Source organism: Balaenoptera musculus, chromosome 1 (assembly GCF_009873245.2).
Source record: "Balaenoptera musculus isolate JJ_BM4_2016_0621 chromosome 1, mBalMus1.pri.v3, whole genome shotgun sequence".
NCBI classification, from domain to species: domain Eukaryota; kingdom Metazoa; phylum Chordata; class Mammalia; order Artiodactyla; family Balaenopteridae; genus Balaenoptera; species Balaenoptera musculus.
The window spans coordinates 117,104,421-117,127,265 of NC_045785.1; the positions used below are offsets into that span (position 1 = coordinate 117,104,421).

The window sequence follows — 22,845 nt, forward strand, 5'->3', positions numbered from 1 at the left end:
GATTTTGGGGTGAGGACTGACTTGATGGGTGAATAGAAGCTGCTGCCAGGACTGGAGCTGGGGAAGACAGTGGGTCCAGGTGGAAGTGGGACTGGGGTCAGATTGGGAGCAGAAGGGGGGAAAGGAGGGCCAAGTGACCAGGGATGAAGGAACATGGGGACCAGGCAGAGGGAGAATCGGGCTGTGATAGATGTGCCGAGAACCCCATAGCTGAACTCCTGGATCATGGGGGTGGGGAGTTGGTGCACTAAACACATACTGGGAGGTGCTGACTTCGGGGCCTCCCATGCTATTGCCATCCATCTCCTCGTGTTCCTTTGGACCCTGGAATATGCGGTGTGTTCTAAATTTCAGCACTCACCCCCTTCTGTTTTGTGTTATGGCTGTGTGTGTACATGCTGTCAGATGTTGATGATCTCACACCCCCAACCTCAGAGCTTACTGTTAGTGGACTACTCATTTGAGCCTGTTTTCTGCATGGTGGGGCGGGGCAAGGCTGGGGAGTCCTGACCCCTGTGAAGGTGTCCATCAGGCAGGAGAACCCGGACTGGTGAGGAAGGGGATATGGTGATTGCGAAGGAGCCTCTGTGCTTCTGTTTCTGCCACTTAAGTCCAGCCGAGCTCACAGTGAGTGGCCCACTGTTCCCACTTGACATTCCCCCACAGCAAAGCCCTTTCCCCAGCCTTTCCCCAGACCATGTTCCTGCTGCCTCTCCCTGATTTCCTCTGGTCCCAGGGACAAGCAAGCTTCGCCAAGCCCCAAATGGTGGCCTCCAAAAGCTACCCCTATCCTTCTCTGCCGGCCACATCTGAACTGGCCTTGGGCTGGGGGAGGATGTGGAGTGGAAAGCTGATTATGTTCCCTTTCCCCAATCTTCCTTGCAGAGTTGCCGAAAGGGCCAGGGAATGGCAAGGGTTGAGGGTGTTGAGGACAGAGCTGGAGGAAGGGACTGTCCTGAGCAGGGGGATTGTGGAGATACAGGGGAGATATCTGTATATCAGATACCTCCCCCTGATTCTAGTGGTCGGGGTGGTAGGATCTGGTGTCTGCAAGCGTCCTGTTGTGGGGTTTGGGGGCTGGGAGGGACTGAACTGGGCAGCTGTGCCAGGCTCCATATGCCCCAGTCCACTCTACAAAGGGCAATCTGCGTGTTTATCATCCCCTCCCCTCCACACACACATACAGAAGCAGCCAGGGTGGAGACAGGCCCTGGGAGGGAAGGGATGGCAGGGCCAAGGCTTGCAATGCTCCCCTCACAACTGGGAAAGGTTTAGAGCCACAGCCAATCTCTCTTGGAGCTGTGGCTCCAGTCTCGCTCAGTTTCCGCCCCCCCCCTTTTTAATTATTAGAAAAAATTTATTGTGATAAAAACATATAACATAAAATTTACTATTTTAAGTGTACAGTTCAGTAGTGTTAATTATATTCACATTGTTGTGAAACAGAGCTCCAGAACTTTTTCATCCTGTAAATCTGAAACTCTATACCCTTTGAGCAACACCTCCCCGTCCCCACCCTCCCCTCAGCCTCTGGTAAGCACCATTCTACATACTGCTTCTATGAAGATGAATACTTAGATATATCATATAAGTGGAATCATACAAAATTTGTGTTTTTGTGACTGGCTTATTTCACTTAGCATAATGTCCTCAAGGTTCATCCATGTTGTAGAATTGTGACAGGATTTTCTTCCTTTTTAAGGCTGAATAATATTCCATTGTATGTATATGCCACATTTTCTTTATCTGTGTATCTATTGATGGACATTTGGGTTGTTTCCATATCTTGGCTATTGTGAATAATGCAGCAATGAACATGGGGGTGCAGATATATCTTCAAGATCCTAATTTCAATTTCCTTAGACATAAACACAGAAGTGAGATTGCTAGATCATATGGTAATTCTATTTTTAATTTTTAAAGGAACCTGCATACTGTTCCCATAGCAGTTACACCATTTTACAATCTCACCAACAGGGCAAAGGGTTCCAATTTCTCTCCACCCTTGCCAACACCTGTTATTTTCTGGGGTTTTGTTTTGTTTTGTTTTGTTTTTTTGATAGTAACCATCCTAATGGGTATGAGGTCATACATATCTCATTGTGATTTCGATTTGCATTTCTCTGATGGTTAGTGATGTTGAGCATCTTTTCATATGTTTGCTGGTCATTTATATATCATCTTTGGAGAAATGTCTTCAAGCTCTTTGTCCATTTTTTAAATCAAGTTATTTAATTTTTTGTCGTTGAGCTGTGGGAGTCCTTTATAATAGCCTGGATATTAACCCCTTATCATCTATATGAATTGCAAATAATTTCTCCCATTGCCTTTTCACTCTGTTAATTGTGTCCTTTGACGCACAAAAGTTTGTAGGTTTGATGTAGTCCCATTTGTCTATTTTTGCTTTTGTTGCCTGTGCTTCTGTTGTCACATCTAAGAAATCATTGCCAAGTCCAATGTCATGAAGTTTTCCCCCTGTGTTTTCTTTAGGAGCTGCAGTTTTCGTTCTTACACTTAGGTCTTTAATCCTCTTGCTCAGTTGTATCCTGACCCTGTCCTTCTCATTGCTCCTCCTTTCCAGTTGCCGACTTTCTGGATCTCTTCCCTTCTCTCTATCTTTCCTCTTACTCCTTGACACCATGGCCTCCTGCCTGTCTCTCCTGCCTCACTGCCTCCACCCCTCCCCATGTTTCTGCTGTTCTTTCCCCAAGCTTACAGTACCTCCCCCTCTCCCAGCCCATCTTAAACCTTCCTCACCCCTCCCCATCTCTGAGCTGTCCCTTCCTTGCTCCCTCTGCCCTTACCGATTTCCCCTTCTCTCTTCCAGGCTCCCGACCAGAACGCTGACCATGGAACCCTGAAGTGGCTCTCACTTCCTTGAGCTCAGTGGCAGACCCCACCACCCCAGGCCCTTCCTGCCCCTCCCGCAACCAGCTTTCAGGCTCCCAGAGGGAGGGGTGGGGAGGGGATCCTGATCTCACAGGGCGAGGGGCATCCATCATGATGCTCAACTCAGACACCATGGAGCTGGACCTGCCTCCCACCCACTCTGAGACCGAGTCCGGCTTCAGCGACTGTGGGGGCGGGGCGGGCCCTGACGGGGCGGGGCCGGGGGGGCCGGGAGGGGGTCAGGCTCGCGGCCTGGAGCCGGGAGAGCCGGGCCGGAAAGACCTGCAGCACCTGAGCCGTGAGGAGCGGCGGCGCCGGCGGCGCGCCACAGCCAAGTACCGCACGGCCCACGCCACGCGGGAGCGAATTCGCGTGGAAGCCTTCAACCTGGCCTTCGCCGAGCTGCGCAAGCTGCTGCCCACGCTGCCCCCCGACAAGAAGCTTTCCAAGATTGAGATCCTGCGCCTGGCCATCTGCTACATCTCCTACCTGAACCACGTGCTGGACGTCTGAACACTGCCTGCCTCCCGCCCTGGATTCACTCCTCTCCCCGGGGCTTCGCTGGGGTCCCTCCTCACCGCTCACTGCTTAGAACGACCTCTCCTCCCTGAGCCCCTGTACCCTGGCATAGCATGTACCCACTGGCCCCGGGCCGAGGCAGAGTGCCCACCAGTTGGTCGGTTGGTCGAAGGCGACTTCCTTTTACTTGCCCAGGCACCCGGAGGGCTCTTCTCGTGGGTACCTTCTACAGTCTGTGGTTGGGACCCAGCCGGTTAGAAATGTTTTTGCATGGGTGGTGGGTATACAGTCTTGGAGTCCGCCCCCTGGTTCGCTCATGCGCTGCTGCCTCTTCTACTCCTACATCCAAATTTTCAGAGACACACCCCTCTTCCCCAGACCCCGACTCTGTCTCCCATCCTGTCTGCACCCTGTTGCAGCTTCTCCTACCCGTGGTAGAGAGGGGGCATGGGAACAGGAAAGGGGAAGGCTGGGGTTAGAGGGGGTGGGCTTTTTCCTAGACATCTCAGTCTAGCCCTTGGGAGGCAGGGGCATGGTGAGGTAACTCCTGTGAGGGGAATCTCAGTAGCTGGGGATTATGGAAAAACTCTTCCTGTTTCCTATCTTGTTCCTGAGGCTTAGCATATACAGACCTCGGATCTTACTTGGTAGTGAGTGCCTTGCCCTCTCTGAGCTATTTGGCCCCCTCCCTATCTCCTCCTACCCCAACCATCCCAATTTTCTTCTTCTTTGTGTGCAGCTAGAGAAAGGGAACCTAGATCTTGGGGTAGGGAGTGATGTCCCCCAAATCAGCCCAGAGTATCTGCAAAAGGCCCAGGCAGTGAGTGGGCCAAATCTCATGTCTGCTTCCTCCATCCCAGTCCACCACAAAGATGTGCAAAACCCACACTGATTTCTCCCTCGGATGCAGGGGGGATGCCCTATTGTTGCCCTCTGGGAAAGCTCAGCTCTCCCGGCCCTAGGACCTCTTTATTATATTTTTTCTGCTTCCTTAAGCTGCCTTTAGCAAGGGAAGATACCCCCCTAGCCCATCCCACCTCGAGGCTCTCTGCCCTACCCCCATGTTGCTGAGCACCCCCTGCTCACTAGCCCAGGGTCCGTGGCAGAATGAAGGGCCTGAGGACCTGTGTAGAAGAGATGAGCTCACCGCACTTCCCATGCTCCCACCTCCCTCGCACCAAACTCCTAGCTCTACAAGGATATTATTTATTTACGTATTTATTTATTTATTCATCTATTTATTTACTTATTTATTTATAAATACTACTATTTATTGCCGAGTCGTGCACTTTGGGGTCGAGTGAGGGAGCTCCTGGCCGTCCTAGCCAGGTCTCTCTTGCTTCCTCCCTAGTTATTCCCTTCCCTTTCTTGCTCCTTCTGTAACTCCAGGTGTGTGTGGGGATCCCTTTTGCTCACCACACCCATATCCCTTCCTGGGATCCATCTGTCCTGACACCCTAGTCCTCTGGGATGGCGCCCCTCCCCCACTTCCAGGGCTCCTGGATCCTTCTTCAGCTCCCTCCATCCCCAGACAATCCCACCCCAGTCCTGCCTGCTCCTTTTCTCTCTCTAGCCCTCTCCCATGACCCTCACTTCTTCCTAAGACCCCCAACAGTGGGCCCTAAAGGTCTGTGTCCTGTGTCCTGTGTGTGATTTCCTCCTGTTGCAGTTCTGATTTCATACAAAAAGAAAAATTAAAGTGACCTCGTTCTAGCACCAGGTACAGCTGTGGATCATTCAGTTGGGTTGGGAAGCTGGACTGCAGGCTATGATAGAGTGGGCATTGAGGGTCCTAAGCTTTGAAGGCTCTCCTGATGGGATCATGAGAGCTCACTATGGTGAGCAAATGAAAAAAGAGAGAAGAAGGGGTCACAGTAAAGAGGTGCAAGGGGAGGGTGTAACAGGTCCCAGGCCTCTCCACCTAAAGTGCCATGTACTTACGTCTTGGCACCCACTGAGTGAAACTTTCTGACCCCTCTGATGTGCTTCTGCTCCTGCCCTCTATGGATCAGAGAAGGAGCTGAGTGTCCCAGTGGAACCCAAGTTAAACATGTGTCTGTGGGTCCATGTTGCTGGGTTATGAAACATTTCATGCCATGGCTATGAAACATGGCCTTCCCCATTATTGTCTCTGAGCTGGATCAAAATTCCTTGCAATCACAGTTCTTGGCCCATTTTGTGTTCCCCAACTTTCAGATACTGGAGAGAACACAGTGGAGGACCTGGTACTAAGAGAAGAATAGGGAAAGGGATAAAAAGTAGTGCTGAAGGAATATCAAAGGAATCCTGGAAGGGACTCTCAAATCAATTTATAGATGAGGAAACTAGAGCCCAGAGAGGAGAAGGACCTTGCCCAAGGTCACACAGCTAGTTAAGGGCAGAGAGAAGGTTCAAACCCAGGTTCTTTTTGTCCTATGCTGCCAATGCCCCTCTGCTTCTCTGAAATGAGCCAGCCTGACAGGTGACACTCTATGGACTCCCTATTTTAACAGGAACTTTGATAAACTAGAGAGTATTCAGAGTTGTGTGGCCAAGAAGGCAAAAGGTCTGGAAACAACTTCACAGAAGGAATAGTTGAAACACTGAGGATATGTGTCTTTACAAGAATAGATTTAGGGACAAGATGATACCCATCTTCAAATATTGAAAGAAAAAACAAAAACAGACATTCTATGTGGTCCCAGGAGGCAGAACAAAGACCAGTAGGTGGAAGTGATAGGAAACAGATTTTTAACTCCAAAAAGCGTTGCAACATCTGGAGCTGTCCAGCAGTGGAAGCGCCTGCCTCAAGGAGGAGGAGTCCAAATCGACAGGCTGAAGAAAATACTGTAGGCAGAGTTGCCAGGGAGCCATTCCTGCCAGATGAAATCCTGGCTAGGTGAACTTGAAGATCCTTTCCAAACTTCAGGTCATCTGAGACGGCTGAAGGCCAACACTGGGAGGAAGATGCTGAGATGTCCTTCAGTCTCTGAAGGGTGCTGTTTTCATCTCTGATGGGCAAAGAATGACATCAGCAGCAAGAGGGGTTTGAGTTAGACTTAGGGAAGAACTTCCATACAGGAAGAGGTTGACATCTTCCCTTCCCCATCTGATTTAGATGAAATGTACTCCGCCCAGAACCTGGCAAGAAGGAGGGCTGAACAGAGACCACGGAGAATCTGAGGACTACAAGGGGCCAGGGTGGGAAGGGAGCACAGAAATTGCTGAATCCAACACTTTTGTTTGAAAGGCAGGTGAAATGATGGGACTCACCCTTGATGGTGGACTGGGGTTACCTGGCCCCGAGTTCTTTGCGCCTTCCACTGCACAGCTGCCTCAGTCCACTGAGCGCCCTGCCTCCCTCTCATCACTTTGCCCCGCTGGAAAGCAGAAGGGGTTACTAGGCCCCTCCCCTCAGGGATCCCTTAGGGCCTGGGGGTGGTGAGAGGGGGCAGCTGCAGCTGCTCTACTGCTAGCTCCGAATTTCTTCAGATAATCAATTGGCCTCGGCTGCCGCTCTGCTCCACAGGATGGGAAAAGAAGGAGGTGGGGAGTGGGAGGAGGAAAGGAGAAAGGGACCAGGTCCTGGGAGAGGAGACTGTCAGGGAGATGGAAGTCCCTGGATGAGGGGAAAAGAGAGCGCTCCGGGGCTAGCACTCAGGGAGGAGGGAGGAACGGAAGGTTAGAAGAGGATGCATCTGGGGGCCCTCGTTTCACAACCTCCAAACCCCAGCAAGTGTGCCAGTGGGGTGGGGGAGGGGCGGTTTGGGGGCACCTGGCGAGTGAGGCTCTGGCACCTCACCCCTCCCTCCTCTAGCCCCTCCCCATCATGCCCCTTCGAGCTTTCCATGCCCTCTTCCATCCCCAGTTACCGCTGGCCTTGACCCTCCCATGCTGTCTGTCATAATTGCTCCCCTCTGCCCTTTTTCTCAGAAAACCCCACCCCCAGTGACAGAGCAGACAGCAGGGCCCCAGGGGTTTGAGAGAATGGGGGGGACTTCTTAGCCACTCCTCCCACTCCTCCCCTTACACACACACACACACACACACACACACACACACACACTGTGTAGGCTGCCAGGCATATGGCCCCTTTGTGCCCACACAATGGAGGCCCTGCCTGTGCCCCTTTCCAGTCTGGGCACAGGGCTCCTCTCCCTCATTTCACCCACCTTCCTTCCTTCCCAATGCAGTGCCTGAATTCTTTGCCTTCTCTTCTTCCTCTTTCTGGAAGGCCCCTTAGGCCACCCCCTTCTTTCATCTTTCTGAGTCTTTCTTGCTTTCTTCTGTCCTTTCCTAAGCTCTTGAAATCCAACTGGGTAAGGATTGGGGACAGAAGAAAGAAGCTAACAGGAAGGTTAGTCCTCAAATGCTAATTCGCCAGAGAGAAGAAGGAAGAGAGCAGAGAGGGAGTTGGGGAGAAGGGAGGCAGTGTGGTGGCCGCAGCAGAAGCAGCAGCATTGTGCTAGAGGAGAGAGAAAGCTCATACCTGGCAGCTGGAGGATGCGTGTCCCAGCTCCATACTTACCTTTTACGCTCTGTGCCATAATGAGCAAAGCACATGCTTCCCTGGGCCTCAACATCCTCATCTGCAAAAAGGGGAAGATAATAAGACCTGCCTCAAAGGGGTGTTATGAAGATTAAACGAGATCATCGTGGCAGTGCTTAGCATGATAAGTTCTCACTTAGGGTACCTCAGGGGCAGCAAGTAAAAGGACCAACCTGTACTGTTGCACAGTCTGTGCACTGTACAATGTGCCAGGCCATGGCAGTGAAGGGGCCTGATATCCAGCCCTTGTTCCACCACACCAGTTGTGCCACTGGTGCCAGTGAGGATGCATGCATCCTTCAAGAGGTGGCCTTAGAATCAAGCCCCTCATGTGGGTTCCTGAGCATCTGTCAGGAGTCCAACCAAAAACTCAGGAGTCCTGACCACCTTGGAAACCAAGATAGAGTGGGAGGGGACAAGAGGCTGTGGATCCCTTAGCTCAGGCTTCTCTGGAGAGTTGGGTAGAGCCAAACTCTGAAATCTGCTAAACTGAGGATGGAGACATAGCAGCTGAGGAAAAGGGGGGTGGGTGCTGAAGAAACAGAAAAGGAGGGAGACCTGGGTGGGGTAATGTGGTCAGAACGCTGTGCTGGGCGGACCTCTTGCTCCTCCTTTTCCCCTGTTCCCTCCTTTAAGCAACCAGGTCTGATTATTGCTTATGGAGCACTGCCCCCTGCTGTCCGTGATTAGAGATGTTCTCACTCTTCCCCCTCTCTGGCTGGGAGCTGCTAAGAAATGGGAAATGAGAAGATGGTGCTAGACTGGGGACAAAGGGTGAAGGAGATGTGGTGGGACCAGCAATCCAAAGTTCTCTTCTTGTCAGAGGTTTCTGGAAGGTGGATGAGGGTTGATTGCTGTCTAGGGATAAATGGTGTTTCATTTACATATATTAATGGTTTATAATTTTCGTATTGATTTTTTCCTGTGTCCATTTCATTCAGGGTGTGTGTGTGTGTGTGTGTGTGTGTTTGTGTGTGTGTGTTTTCTACTCCGAGGGTGCTTGCCTGCTTCTGTGGTCTCTGTATGTGTATACATTGGTGTGCTTGTTTTTGTGCCCTTTTTCATGTTGGAATCTGAGTGACAACTGTCAGGTATGGGACAGAGACCTGAAGCTGTTTAACTTCCTCGCCTTCCCTCTAGGTTTTTTGTTTTGTTTTGTTTTGTTTTGTTTGTTCGTTTTGTTTGTTCTGTTTTGTTTTGTTTTTTACTTTTTATTGGAGTATAGTTGATTTTTACAATGTTGTGTTAGTTTCAGGTATACAGCAAAGTTAATCAGTTATATATATGCATATATCTACTCTTTCTTAAGATTCTCTTCCCATAAAGACCATTACATCCTTCCCTCTAGGTTTTACCTCTGCCTTCCAGCTCCATCAGCCACATGGTTATTTATAAGTGACAGACTTTTGCTGGCTTCTGCCCTGCTTTGATCATTCCAAGAGCAGAGCCTTGTTCTGCTTTCACCTGGCACTCTTGGGTTTAACCTGGTTCCCGAGTGAAGTGAGAGGAGAGGGAGAGCCCTGAGATCACCACCTCTTTGCCATCCACCTCTCTGCTGTCCTTACTGGCATTTAAACTCCAGCCTTCTCCTTTTATAACCTTGTAGCTGTCTCCTTCACCAGTCAATCCCATTTTATTCAGTGCACTATGCATTTATTAACTAGCCAATGTGTGCCTGACACTGTTCTAGGTTCTGAAATACAGACCCAGGCTCTCTTCAGTATCTACTGGGGAGACAGACATGGAAACACATCAGTTTCCTGAGGGTGAAAAACATATGCAAGGATCAGAAGTCAGTATGAACTCAGAGGGAGTGCTGGTGAAGGAGGGAGCAGGTAAAACCTGAGCTGGGCTTCAAAGACTGAAAGGGATTTGCCAGGTCTGTGAAGGTGCTTGCAGAAAATTCTGCCATGTGCTGTCAGGAACCCCCTTTGCAAATTTCCTCCTTCACTGGACAGGGCATTCACCTTCCCACATGCAGGAGTGTTGACTCACAGCCGGGGAGTCTGTCTCCAGGAATTGCCTTTGGAGGAGGAAAGCTGCCTTGCTTAAGGCTGCACTCCCTCCCTAGGCAGTGTACATGCAAGGGTTGCTTGGTGCGTGGGGTTACACAGCCCCATTCCAGGGACAACCATGAAGGGCTGTCCCAGCTTGAGATCCCCCATGGGATTGCCAGAGGCCTCTCCTGCAATCCCATTGCATTTCAGTTTAGCTCTCTGCTTAATACAGCCTCTCTCACACCTCACAGGTATTCTCTCCTGAAAGCATCCTCCTGCATACACCTCAGTGTGTAAGAATCTCTTTCCCAGGGAACGCTACCTGAGACAGCGATATTCCAGGTAGAACGCACTGTAGGTACGAAGGCATGGAGGCCTGAGGAGGCTTTGTAAGCAAGAGCACACCATAAACAGTTTGGTATTGTTAGGACATAAAATACGAGGGGCTGGTGGGACAGGAGAGTGATGGAGAACGGCAGGAGAGGTAAGCAGGGGCCAGGCAGGAGAGGCCTTATGTGTTATCCTAGGAAGCTTGTCCTTTGCCACTTAATGATGGGAAACCAGTAAATGTTGTCGAGTAGGGTAGATAAATGCCGTCAGACTTACATTCTAGAAATATCACTTTAAGGACAGTTCTGAAGACAGACGAGCAAGGGTAAGATCTGTGCAGGGAACAGTTTTAGAAGGCTATCTATTGCAAGGTCAGCTAAGAGAAAAAGAGAGTCTATTTAAGCAGTGGCAGAGGGAATGGAGAGGAGAGGACAGATTTAGGAAAAGCTGTTTAAATGTGGATTCAACAGAACTTGGCGATTTATTAAATGTGAGAGGCTAGAAGAGAACTCCCAGGTTTCTGGCTGGGAAGCCCGGATGAACAGTGGCGCTGCCTTCCAAAATAGACCAAATAGGAGGAGAAACTGTGGGGGATTGTGGTGGGGATGGTGGCAGTAGTGGTGACATACTAAGGACACACTGAACAAGAACTGTTGAGGAGTCTTCCCATGGAGCTGTCCAGAAGGAAGTTGGCTCTCTGGGTTTGTGACTAAAGAGTTGGACCTCTTTGCTAGGACGTGTCCCAGAAATCTCCAACTCCACATCCCCAAACTGGCCTCCTTATTCTCTCCCCCCCTCATCCCGACTTTTCCCGTGTTGCTCCTCATATGACTAAATGGCACCATCAGCATTCAATTGCCCTGGCTCCCACCTCCAATCCATCATCAACATCTATCCATTTTGCCTTCTAAATGAGACTTGGAACCGTTTCTTTATTTCCACGAGTGCCACCCCTGCTTTCCTTTGCCTGGACTAGCACAGTTGCCAAGCTGTCTCCCTGCCCCTTGGTTTCCTCTCCTTAAATCCACCCTCCAGACTGCCATCAGAGTGACCTACCCCCAGTGCAAATCTAATCACGACAGTTCTAGATTCAAATCCTTTTAATGGCTCCCCATTATTTCTAGAATAAAAGCCAAATTCTTCAACATGGCACGAAATTCCCTTCATGGTGCAGCTCCTGCAAGTCTTTCCACCCCGACTGCTATTCCATCCTTCACACTTTGTCCTCTAACATTATAAGGAGCTCTCTGGCACGCTCCACATTGTTCCTGACTTCTGTGCCTTTGCTCCTACTTCACCTATGTAGGTCCTACTCAACCTTCAAGACAACAAAGATGTCCCCTCTTCCAGGAAACCCTCCTATAGCCTCAAGTTGGCTCTTCCTGCTCCCCCTTAGCTTTCCATGCACATCTCTATGATTGCCCTCCCCACATTGAATGTTACTGAGATCATTTACCTACTATCACATGGGTTTTGGTGTGACTTGGGTGAGTTACTTGAAATCTCCAAACATCTGTTTCCTTATTAGAGATAACATGTTAAGCCCTTAGCCCCATGCTAGTGCATAACAAAGCTCAATAAATGGTGGTTATATTAAGACAAATTATTGCTTTTATTATCTTCCACTTCAGTTTTCTGTATTGTCCCAACATCTACCTGTTACCATTCACCTTGAGAATACGTATTCATCTATTCCAGTCCATTTGACATTTCAGACGGGGTTTTCATTAAGTTATTTTCCTCTGGAAGCTGTGTCTTATCTTTTCACTCCACTGGAAGCCATAGGATTACTCATTTTTAAAAAGCGTTTAAAAAATTACTGGACTTCCCTGGTGGCACAGTGATTAAGAATCCACCTGCCAATGCAGGGGACACGGGTTCTATCCCTGATCTGGGAAGATCCTACATGCCGCAGAGCAACTAAGCCCATGTGCCACAACTACTTAGCCTGCGCTCTAGAGCCTGGGAGCCACAGCTACTGAAGTCTGAGTGCCTAGAGCCCGTGCTCCGCAACAAGAGAAGCCACCACAATGAGAAGCCCGCGCACCTCAACAAAGAGTAGCTCCCACTCGCCGCAACTAGAGAAAGCCTGAGCGCAGCAACGAAGACCCAACGCGGCCAAAAATAAATTAAAAAAAAAAAAAAGGCAAGTTTTAAAAAAAATTACCAAAGTAATATATGCCTATTGTAACAAATTCAAATAATACTAACATACATACATAGAGTTAAAAGCAGATGTACCAACTGTGTAGGTATGAATTACATACCCCTCCCCCAAAGTAATCTGTATTAACCATTTGGTCTGAACCATCTTTCCAAACTTTACATTACAAATATATATAAATACATAGGTGCATGCATTTAAAATTATATTGTACATTTACTGTTAGACTTTAACTTAATATGCACTGTTACTTTTTTTTAAACAACACACTATAAAAATCTTTTTTATGTATACATACAGACTAACTTCACTTTTTAATGCCAACCTTTTGAATGGCTCGTTTTTTGTTTTGTTTTTTTAAATTTATTTATTTTTGGCCGTGTTGGGTCTTCGTTTCTGTGCGAGGGCTTTCTCTAGTTGTGGCAAGCGGGGGCCACTCTTCATCGCGGTGCGCGGGCCTCTCACTATCGCGGCCTCTCTTGTTGCGGAGCACAGGCTCCAGACGCGCAGGCTCAGTAGCTGTGGCTCACGGGCCTAGTTGCTTCACGGCATGTGGGATCTTCCCAGACCAGGGCTCAAACCCGTGTCCCCTGCATTGGCAGGCAGATTCTCAACCACTGCGCAAGCAGGGAAGCCTTAACTTCACTTTTTAAACTTCTACATAGGACATATGTATGATAATTCATGTAACCATCCTCCTGCTGATGGACATTTAGGTTAATTCCAATCTTTTGTTATTAATAATGCTGCAGTGTATATCATTCTATGCATACATTTGTGCACTTATGTATGTATTTGCTCACTCAAATGTGAGCATTTTAGGAAGGTAGATTCTTAGAAATGGAACTGCTGGATTCAAGAGAATGTACATTTAAAATTTTGATAGATTCTTCCAAATTGCCCTCCAAAAAGTCTTTATCGACCTCCACTATACCCAACCATACATGAGAGTCTACATTTCTTCACACCCTTCATAGCAATGGATATTATCATTCTTTTTTATTTTTTCCAACTTTATGGGCAAAAGAAATATCAAATTTTTCTTTAATTTGAATTTTCCCTATTTGAGGTTGATGATAATAATTTCATATGCTTATTAGATAATTTCATATGATAATAATTTCATATGCTTATTATTTCATATGCTTATAATAATTTCATATGCTTATTTGTATTTATTCTGTGAATTGCCTGTTCATATCATTGGCCTATTGAAAAAAACTGTTTATTTATTTTTTATTTTTTAAAATTTTTGGGTGAAGTAGAAAAGAACAGCTTTATTGCTTTGCCAGGCAAAGGGGGACACAGCAGGCTCATGCCCTGAAAAACTGTGTGTCCCAACCTGGGGGGATTTGGTGAGGAGTTTTATAGCAACGGTTCAAGGTTGGGGTTGCTGATAAGGATCAGGGTGCACGCAATACCTTGCACTCCTTTGATCTAGTCTCAGGTGGTCTCCTCATGAGCTTCTCTGGTTCTAGAGTGAAAAAAGCTGTTTATTTAAAAAAAATTTTATGCAATATTTTTTCTTTTAAAAAATACAATTGATTTTAAGGAAAACAAAAATGTTTTTGCTCTTCTTTTGTTCAACTGCTATAATCAAGTTAATTCCTCAGTCTGTGGCACACTAAATAATTCGTCTATGCCTCCTTTTTTGTTGCTTCCTCTTTTCCCATCCTTGACCCTATTTTCCTTGCCACCCTTCCCATAGGAATCTACTCATTTATTTAGTGCATGTGTTTGAATCTCCCTTTCATCCCTTCATTGACTCATATGTATCCATGATCCGTACATTACATTATTTTGCATGTTTTTATATTTCAGGACAATATTGTGATGTACATCTCATTCTGTTTCTTTTACTTTTTCTTTTCTTTTTTATTCCTACTGAGCATTGTGTTTTAAAATTCTATTCTGCTTTTCTTATGAGATGGAATTTAAAACACAATATATGGTGAACTAGTTCTTTTTTTATCTGCATATGCCATATGTACATTCTATCAATACCATGTATTTATTATATAAGATTTTTCTCCCCCAGTTTTTTTCTGCAATGGATATCCTTGAATATGTCAATTTATTTATCCTTTGCAGGGTCATTTTTGTGATACATACCTAGGAATGGAACTGGATTATAGAATATACACATATTCAGTTTTATGAGATACTTCTAAATTGTGCTACAAAACATATCAACTCACCTTTGCACCGGCAGCTTGTGATGATCTCTATTTCCTACCACCTCACTAGCACCTGATATTATCCAACTTATAAGTTTTGCTGTTCAGGTAAATGTAAAGTCATAAGTATTCTTTTATTGTTTTGTTTGATTGTTGGGAATTTTCTAATTGATTGCAGTATCTCTAGGATTATAGGATTGTAAAATCTATAGGATTATGGATACTAACTCTTTTGCCATGCAAAACATTTTTATTTAGTCAAATTTATAGTTTTTTTCTTCTCTGGATTCTGTATTTTGGGCCTTGGCCTTCCTGGCTCCAAGATCAGAAGATAAAAAAAGAAACTCCACTGCTTTCTTCTAGTAGTTATATTATTATTATTGTTTTGGTGTTGTTGCTGTTTACCTTTTGTCCTTTGATCTATCTGCATTTCATTAGATATAAGAAATGAGGTAGGAATCCAACTTTGCTTTTTCCCAATGGTTACCTAATTATCCCAATACAATTTATTGAACAATCCATCTTTTTTTAAATTAAAAGAGCAATTTTATTTTTTCCTTTGCAATATTTTCATATATTACTTTTTTTTTTTTTTTTTTTAGTTTTGAGAGTTCTTTATATAATCTGGATACAAGTTCTCTATCAAATACGTGATTTGCAAATACTTCCCCCCAGTTTGTGACTTGTCTTTTCACCTCTTAGAAGTGTCTTTTGAAAGCACAAGTTCTTAATTTTGGTAAAGTCCAATTTATCATTTTATGTCTTCTATGGACCATGCTTTTAATGTCACGTCTAAGAGATTTTTTTTCTAACCAAAGGTCACAAAGATTTTCTCTTATGTTTTCTCCTGGAAGTTTTATATTTTACATTTAGCTTTGTGATCAATTTTGAATTAATTTTTGTGTATGATGCAAGGTGTGGATTGACATTCTTTTTCTGGGCGTGTAGATATCCAACTGTTCTATATTAAAAAGACTATCCCTCCTCTATTGTACTGCCTTTGCACTTTTGTCAACAATCAGTTGACCATATGTATGTGGATTTATTTATGAACTCCCTATTCTGTTCCATTGATCTACTTATCTTTTTTTTATGCATATGTTACACTGTCTTGAATACTGTAGCTTTATAATAAATCTTGAATTTATATAACATACATCTTTCAATTTTATTCTCCTTTTTCACAGTTGTTTTGGCTGTTCTAGGTATTTTACATTTCCATATAATGTTTAGAATCAGATTGTCAATTTCTATAAAAAAAGAAAAGATTGCTGTGATTTTGTTTGGGATTGCATTGAATCTTTAGATCAATTTTGGTAGAATTGAAATCTTATCAATACTGAGCCTTCCAATCCATGAACAATGTATACCTCCCCATTTATTTTGGTCTTCTTTAATTCATCTGAGCAATGTTTTGTAGTTTTCAGAGCACATCTTTTTTTCTTCTAGCTGCTCCGCCCAGCATGTGGGATCTTAGTTCCCCACACCAAGGATCGAACCCACGCCCCCTGCATTAGAAGCGTGGAGTCCTAACCACTGGACTGCCAGGGAAGTCCCTCAGTGCACATTGTTTGTCAGACTTACCTTAAATGTTTTATATTTCTGATGCTATTATAAATGGTATTTTTAAATTTAATTTTTTGAGTGTTCGTTGCTAATGTTATGGGTTAAATTGTGTCCCCCCCACTGCAAGAGATATGTTAAAATTCTAACCTCCAGCACCTATGAATGTCGACTGATTTGGAAATAGGGTCTTTGCAGATGTAATTAGAGTTAAGATGAGGTCATACTTAAGTAGGGTGGGGCCTTAATCCAATATGATTGATGTCTTTATAAGAAGAGGGAAATTTGGATCCAGACATGCAGAGAGGGAAGATGATGTAAAAATCCACAGGGAACAGATGGCTGTGTGACAACAGAGGTAGAGATTGGAGTGATGCATTTACAAGCCAAGGAACCCATGGCTTGCCAGAAAACAACAGAAGCTAAAAAAGGCAAGGAAGGATTCTCTCCTAGATCCTTCAGAGGGAACATGGTCCTGTCAATACCTTGATATCAGATCCCTAGCCTCCAGAACTGTGAGAGAATACATTTCTGCTGTTTTAAACCATCCCAGTTTGTGATACTTTGTTATGGGCAGCTCTAGGAAACTAATAAAGCTAGTGTGTAGAAATATAATTGATTTTTGCGTATTGATCTCATATCTTGAAAACTTGCTAAACTCAGTTATTAGTTCTAGTAACTTTAAAAAAGTATTCCATTGAATTTTCTATAAAGATGATTATGTCGTTTCTGAATAAAGACAATTTTACTTCTTCTTTTCCAATCTGGATGCCTTTTTTTTTTTTTTTTCCTTATTGCACTTGCTAGAACCTCCAGTATAATGTTGAGTAAAAGTGGTAAGATCATACATCCTTGCCTTTTTCCTCATCTTAGGAGAATCAATCTTTGAATATGATGTTATCCATAGTTTTTTGTAGATGCCCTTTATCAAGTTGAAGAAGTTCCCTTCTGTTCCAAATTTACTGAAAGTTTTTTTTTAATCAGAAATTGATATTGAATTTTTGTCAAATGTTTTTTGATAGATATTGAGATGACCATGTGTTTTCCTTTTTTTTTGTTTTTTCTTTTTGTAATCTTTTAAAATGTTTTCAATGTTTCATATGTTAAATCCATCTTGCATTTTTGGTCATGATGTATTATCCTTTTTATACAGTGATGGATTTGATTTGCTAAAATTTTGTTAAGGATTTTTGCAACTATTCATACTGGATATTGGTATGTAGTTTTCTTGTAATTTCTTTGTCTTACTCCGGTGTCAGAGTAACACTGGCTTTATATAATGACTTGGGAAGTATTCCCTGTGCTTCAATTTTCTGGAAGTTTGTATAAAATTGGCATTGTTTCTTTTTAAAATATTTGGTAGAAATCACCAGTAAAGCCATTTACACCTAGTGTTTTCTTTGTGGGAATCTTTTACACTTCAATTTCTTTAATAGCTATAGGGTGATTCAGATTATCTATTTCTTCTTGAGTGAGTTTGACATTTTGGTACTTTCATGGGATTTTTACATTCATCTAAATTGTCAGATTTATTGGCATAAAGCTGTTCATAATATTTTTCTATTATCCTTTTAATATCTTTAGAATCTGTAGTGATGTCACCTCTCTCATTACTGATATTAGTCATTTGTATTTTTTTTCTTGTTTTTCTGATCAGTCTGGCCAGATTTATCTATTTTACCTACCTCCTCAGAGAACTAGCTGTTGACTTCATTGATTTTTCTCTATTAATTTTCTGTTTTCTATTTCATTGATTTCTACTTGATCTTTATTATTTCCTTTCTTTTACTTACTTGGGGTTTAATTTGCACTCTTCCGCTAATTTTGTAAAGTGGAAGCTTATATCTTTGACTCAAGGCTTTTTTCTTTTCTATAATAGGCTGGTAGGCCCATGAGCTGGTGAGGAGTTGTATCTGTATTTCAAGTGAAACAATTAATGCTCAGTTAATAAGATATAGTTGACAGACTACTGAACAAGACTACTGAACAGACTACTGAACAAGAAATCGGGAGACCTAGGGAATTTTGGTGTTGCCAACTAATTAGCTGTATGATTTTGGGGCAGTGGGTTTACCTGCTCCGCCCTTGTTTCCTTATCTGTAAAATACAGAAAGATTCCTTTGACATCAAATATTCCAGTTTATCTCCTCTCAGTCTCTTCTCCTCTGTTAGGTTTCACTAGACAAACACTTACTGTTGTGTCCCACTCACTGAGCCAAGTTCTGAGGGTGGAAAGATATATAAAGCACTGTTTCTTTCACTTCAGAAGCTCACAGAACCAGCTGGGCAGACAGATATGTAAATAAGAAATTACCATACAATACCATAAAATGCAGAACTCTGGGAGCACAAAGGAGGCTCTCTGGGGAAAGGGGCATCTAACTCTGCTTGGGAAAGTTGGGGAGGAATCAAAGAGGAGACCACAGTGGAGTCTTGAAGGATGTACAGAATTTTCTAGGCAGAGTGGAGGGGGATGGGATTTCAGGCAAAGAAAACACCTCAGAAAGGAAGAGGCAGTAATAAAGCCCTAAGCTGGCAGAACAACCAGTAGATGGGTCTAGTTGGAACGTATGCGTATTGCATGTTTGGGCTTTGAATGCCCAGGGAGCAACAGGAGATAAGGCTGGAGGGGGAGACTCAAAGTCCTTACATAGAGTGCCAAGAAGTTTCAATTTCGTCTTGTAGACAGTGGGGAGTCATTGAATTGTTTTAGGCAATGGAGGGACAGTCTGATTTCTCTTTCAGAAAAATCACACTGGCAACAGATAGAAAGATAGATTGGAAGGGAATGATACAAGTTTGGAAGTGAGAAAGGTCTGAATAAGCCAAGGGATTTGGGATGGGGGAGGGAAGATAATATGTTCCCTTTAAACCTATTATATTTAAAGTACCCAAAAGAATAGGCAAGTTAAAATGTCCAGTAGGAAGCTGGAAATTTGAGTCTGATGTTCAGAAGAGAGATCTGGATTTAAGATCATTAATAAGTAAGCACTGACTGAAGGCAAGGGAGAGAATGACATTACTTTGGGGGAGGATGTAAGGTGAGGAGTAAAGGGGCCAAAGGCTGAATTCTGGGAAATATCGATATTCAAAGTCAGGAAGAGGAAAGATATTGAGAGGATGGCTGGGTTGCAAGGAGCTGAGGAATGAAGGATAGTGGTGAGGAACCTACTCTTTTGAGAAGACTGGATGATAAGAAAAGAAAAGAGAGGGCTGAAGCAAGAGGAGGGTGCAGAATGGAGGGAGGTATTTTATTTTGCTACAAGAGTTTGAAGTTAGATACAGTAGAGACTGGGGATAACGAATGGAGTTGGGAAAGGATAAGATCTAATGAAACCTGGGGGGATTAGTCCTAGGCAAGGGAGGTGGGGGCATTCCTTGTGTCAAGAAAGGAGGAAGCCTATCAAAAAAGAGTTCGATTTAGTGGTTCTCACATTAGAATCACTGAAGTAACTTAAAAATTAAATGCTAATAGCTGGGCCACAACTCGGAAGTTTCTGGTTTAATTAGTCTGGCATGGGTCCTGGGTGTTGGTATGTTTTCAGAGCTTCCCAGGTGATTAAAATCTGCAGTCAAGGTTGAGAACCACTGGTTTAGTTGTAGGTGACTTTTTAGATTGGTGATAATAGGATGGGATCTGAGGAAGCTCACGCTTGATAAAGATTGGATGAATAGGGAGTAGTAAAGTTTGGGAATAGGTTAGGAATAGAGAAAGAGAAGGAAGTTAGAAGGGAAGGGGACTAATACTAACTTAGTGACTTTTCTGTGCCATTCATGTAGAAATGAATGAGGCTTGGTCCTTGTTCTCAAAGAGATCAGCAGCTTATCTGAGAGAGACACCTCAAAACAAACCTATTACATCCTACAGTTCTTTTTTTAAATTTTTTTTAAAGTTTTTTATTTTTAAAAATTTATTTATTTATTTATTTATGGCTGCGTTGGGTCTTTGTTGCTGCACGTGGGCTTTTCTTTAGTTGCGTCGAGCAGGGGCTGCTCTTTGTTGTGGTGCACAGGCTTCTCATTGTGGTGGCTTCTCTTGTTGCGGAGCATGGGCTCTAGGCACACGGGCTTCAGTAGTTGTGGCACTCAGGCTCAGTAGTTGTGGCTCACAGGCCCTAGAGCGCAGGCTCAGTAGTTGTGGCGCACGGGCTTAAGTTGCTCCGCGGCATGTGGGATCTTCCCGGACCAGGGCTTGAATCCGTATCCCCTGCATTGGCAGGCAGATTCTCAACCACTGCGCCACCAGGGAAGCCCCATCCTACAGTTCTTAACCAGCTAAGCGTTTTTTGTTTGTTTGTTTTTTCTATTTTGTATCCTTTTTCACTAAAAGTGAAAAAAAAAATCCAGTTATTTCACAGTACAAACTGGGTCTGGGAATACTTTTGTAAGCATTGAGAACAGCCTTTCTAGGAAAGCGGGTGCTGGGGAGAGAGCTCTAGTTATCCTGAGAGGTTGAACTGTCCCCAGTTTTATCAACAGGGTTACAAGAAGATGGTGGTTCTTGTCCCACATGGGGGGTTCATTACTGGGGTCCCCTGTACCTGGGAGGTGGGTGAAATTGCTAATCACTCACATTGGAAACCTTTCATGGCCATCCCGTAGGCTGTGAAGTTTCTACGTCTGAGCAAGATACTAAGGATTCCTCTTTCTCAGCAGTGGAGCTGGGAAAGGGCCCTACTTTTCACCAGACTAGAAGACCTAACCTTTGACACTCTGGTATGGGCCTTACTTCCAGGAACAGCTTCTTGTGCACGGGAAGCAGGCAATTCTTCAGAGCTGGGACCTTCCCTTGGAGAGTGTCCACTGCCATGTCTTGAGCCCTTTGCATCTCCCTGGGAGACTCAACCTCCCAGGGCTCCTGAGAGGCCTGTGGTCGGCCTGTTCCATCACTGCTGCCCCAGGCCCATGAGCTGGTGAGGAGTTGAAAGAGCTTTTACTGAGGACCCTGGCTTTTGGCTGGGCGCCCCCTTCCTTGATCAGGATTCCCCAAAGCGCCAGGAATCCCCAAGTCATATAACAGAGAGGGGAAGTTTGATTGGGAATTGACTGGGGCACTATGGGTATGCAGAGGGGGTTCCTTCTGTTACCTTATTAGTTCCATATTATATGCAGGAATCGAGGCTTGAAGAAATTAAGAAACTTGCCCATGTGCTCCAAGCTAGGAGCTGTGCATTTTTTTTTTTTTTAAAGAGAACTTTTTTTTTTTTTAGAAATTTAAATTTATTTATTTATTTATTTATTTATTTAGGCTGTGGTGGGTCTTCGTTTCTGTGCGAGGGCTTTCTCCAGTTGTGGCGAGCGGGGGCCACTCTTCATCGCGGTGCGCGGGCCTCTCACCGTCGCGGCCTCTCTTGTTGCGGAGCACAGGCTCCAGACGCGCAGGCTCAGCAGTTGTGACTCACGGGCCTAGCTGCTCCGCAGCATGTGGGATCCTCCTGGAGCGGGGCACGAACCCGTGTCCCCTGCACTGGCAGGCAGACTCTTAACCACTGCGCCACCAGGGAAGCCCTAGGAGCTGTGCATTTGAAGTTCAACCTGTTCCACTCTGTTGTCCTTCAGGCTCCTGACCTCCCTCTGTCACCGTAGGTTGGCCTCTTTGGGAAAATCCTGGTTGGATGTCACCTCAGCATTCTCCTCCCTCCTAAAGAATTAGGCTAGTTCCCTTGGGCCCCAGGGCACATAGGCCTCTTCTTTGTGTCTCCGTTTCTTCATTCTGTGAATTAAGGATGTGTGAAGTCCAGATGGGTTTCCATCCTAGGGGTGAGGGTGGAGGACAGTTCAGAGAATAGCTGCATGGGACACACCACACCAATCAGATTTAATGTTGGACCTCTCCTCTGAAATCCAGTGTTTTTGTTACAGAGATATAACGGAAAGCCCCCAATCTCACCCTCAGAGAGAGAAAAGAGGGTCGTAGCTTACTGCAGTTTGATACCTGATCTCTGTTAATCCTGACGCTTCATTTGTTGACATCCTGACTTAGGTTTCAAGCTTTAGGTGGGGAGAGGTTACAGAGCTATCTGTAATTCTGGCATCAGAAGCAGTGTTTCCTATTCTTTGGGCCCTTTTGAGGTCTGTGAAACAGGCTATCATCATGTGAACACAGTTCACAGTAAACCTGCTGGATAGTCAGGTGGGGCTGTGGCAGCTAGGACATTCCCAACACTGTGTCAAATTACACACTTGCTGCCCAGCACCGGGGGCGTGCTCTGGGTGGGCTGGGAGCACCCTAAGCCCTCTCTACCACGCTTTACCCTTCCCCAGCTCTCCTGCCAACCGTCCCCCACACTGGCAGGACCTCCAGTGCAGCCCAGTGCCTGGCACATGATAGGCACCAAGCAAATGAGCACCTGAATGCATGCAGAGACTTGGGTACCTGAAGTGATGATTCTGCATATTTCATGCAGTCTTGGTGTTCAGTCACTTGCTGACCCATGATGTGGGAAGAGAGTACTATATGAGGAAAGGCAAGGGTTTGGGTCAAGAAGGGAAGTCTGTCTTAAGGCTCTATTAAGACCTAAAGAATGACATATTGGACTGGTCACAGTGCAGATGAAGTTGACTCTGTTCTCATCTTTGGTCAGGTTAGAATGGATGACCAAAAAGTCTGACACTAAGTCTCAGAAAAAATTTTTTCATCAGAGAGGAGAAAAATCCCCAACAAGTCAGGAACAGAGA

The 22,845-nt window shown here is 45.0% G+C and overlaps 1 protein-coding gene across 1 annotated transcript; it reads left to right on the plus strand.

Annotated features, from left to right (window-relative positions):
* Positions 1 to 3,000: 3,000 nt before the first annotated feature.
* On the plus strand, positions 3,001 to 3,402 carry NHLH1 (nescient helix-loop-helix 1). The gene has a single exon (XM_036835692.1). It carries the CDS (start codon positions 3,001 to 3,003, stop codon positions 3,400 to 3,402), a length of 402 nt encoding a protein of 133 aa, XP_036691587.1.
* Positions 3,403 to 22,845: the final 19,443 nt, after the last annotated feature.

Bases quoted from the DNA above. Each gene is read 5' to 3' on its own strand.
- NHLH1 (XM_036835692.1), top strand. From the start codon at position 3,001: ATGATGCTCAACTCAGACACCATGGAGCTGGACCTGCCTCCCACCCAC.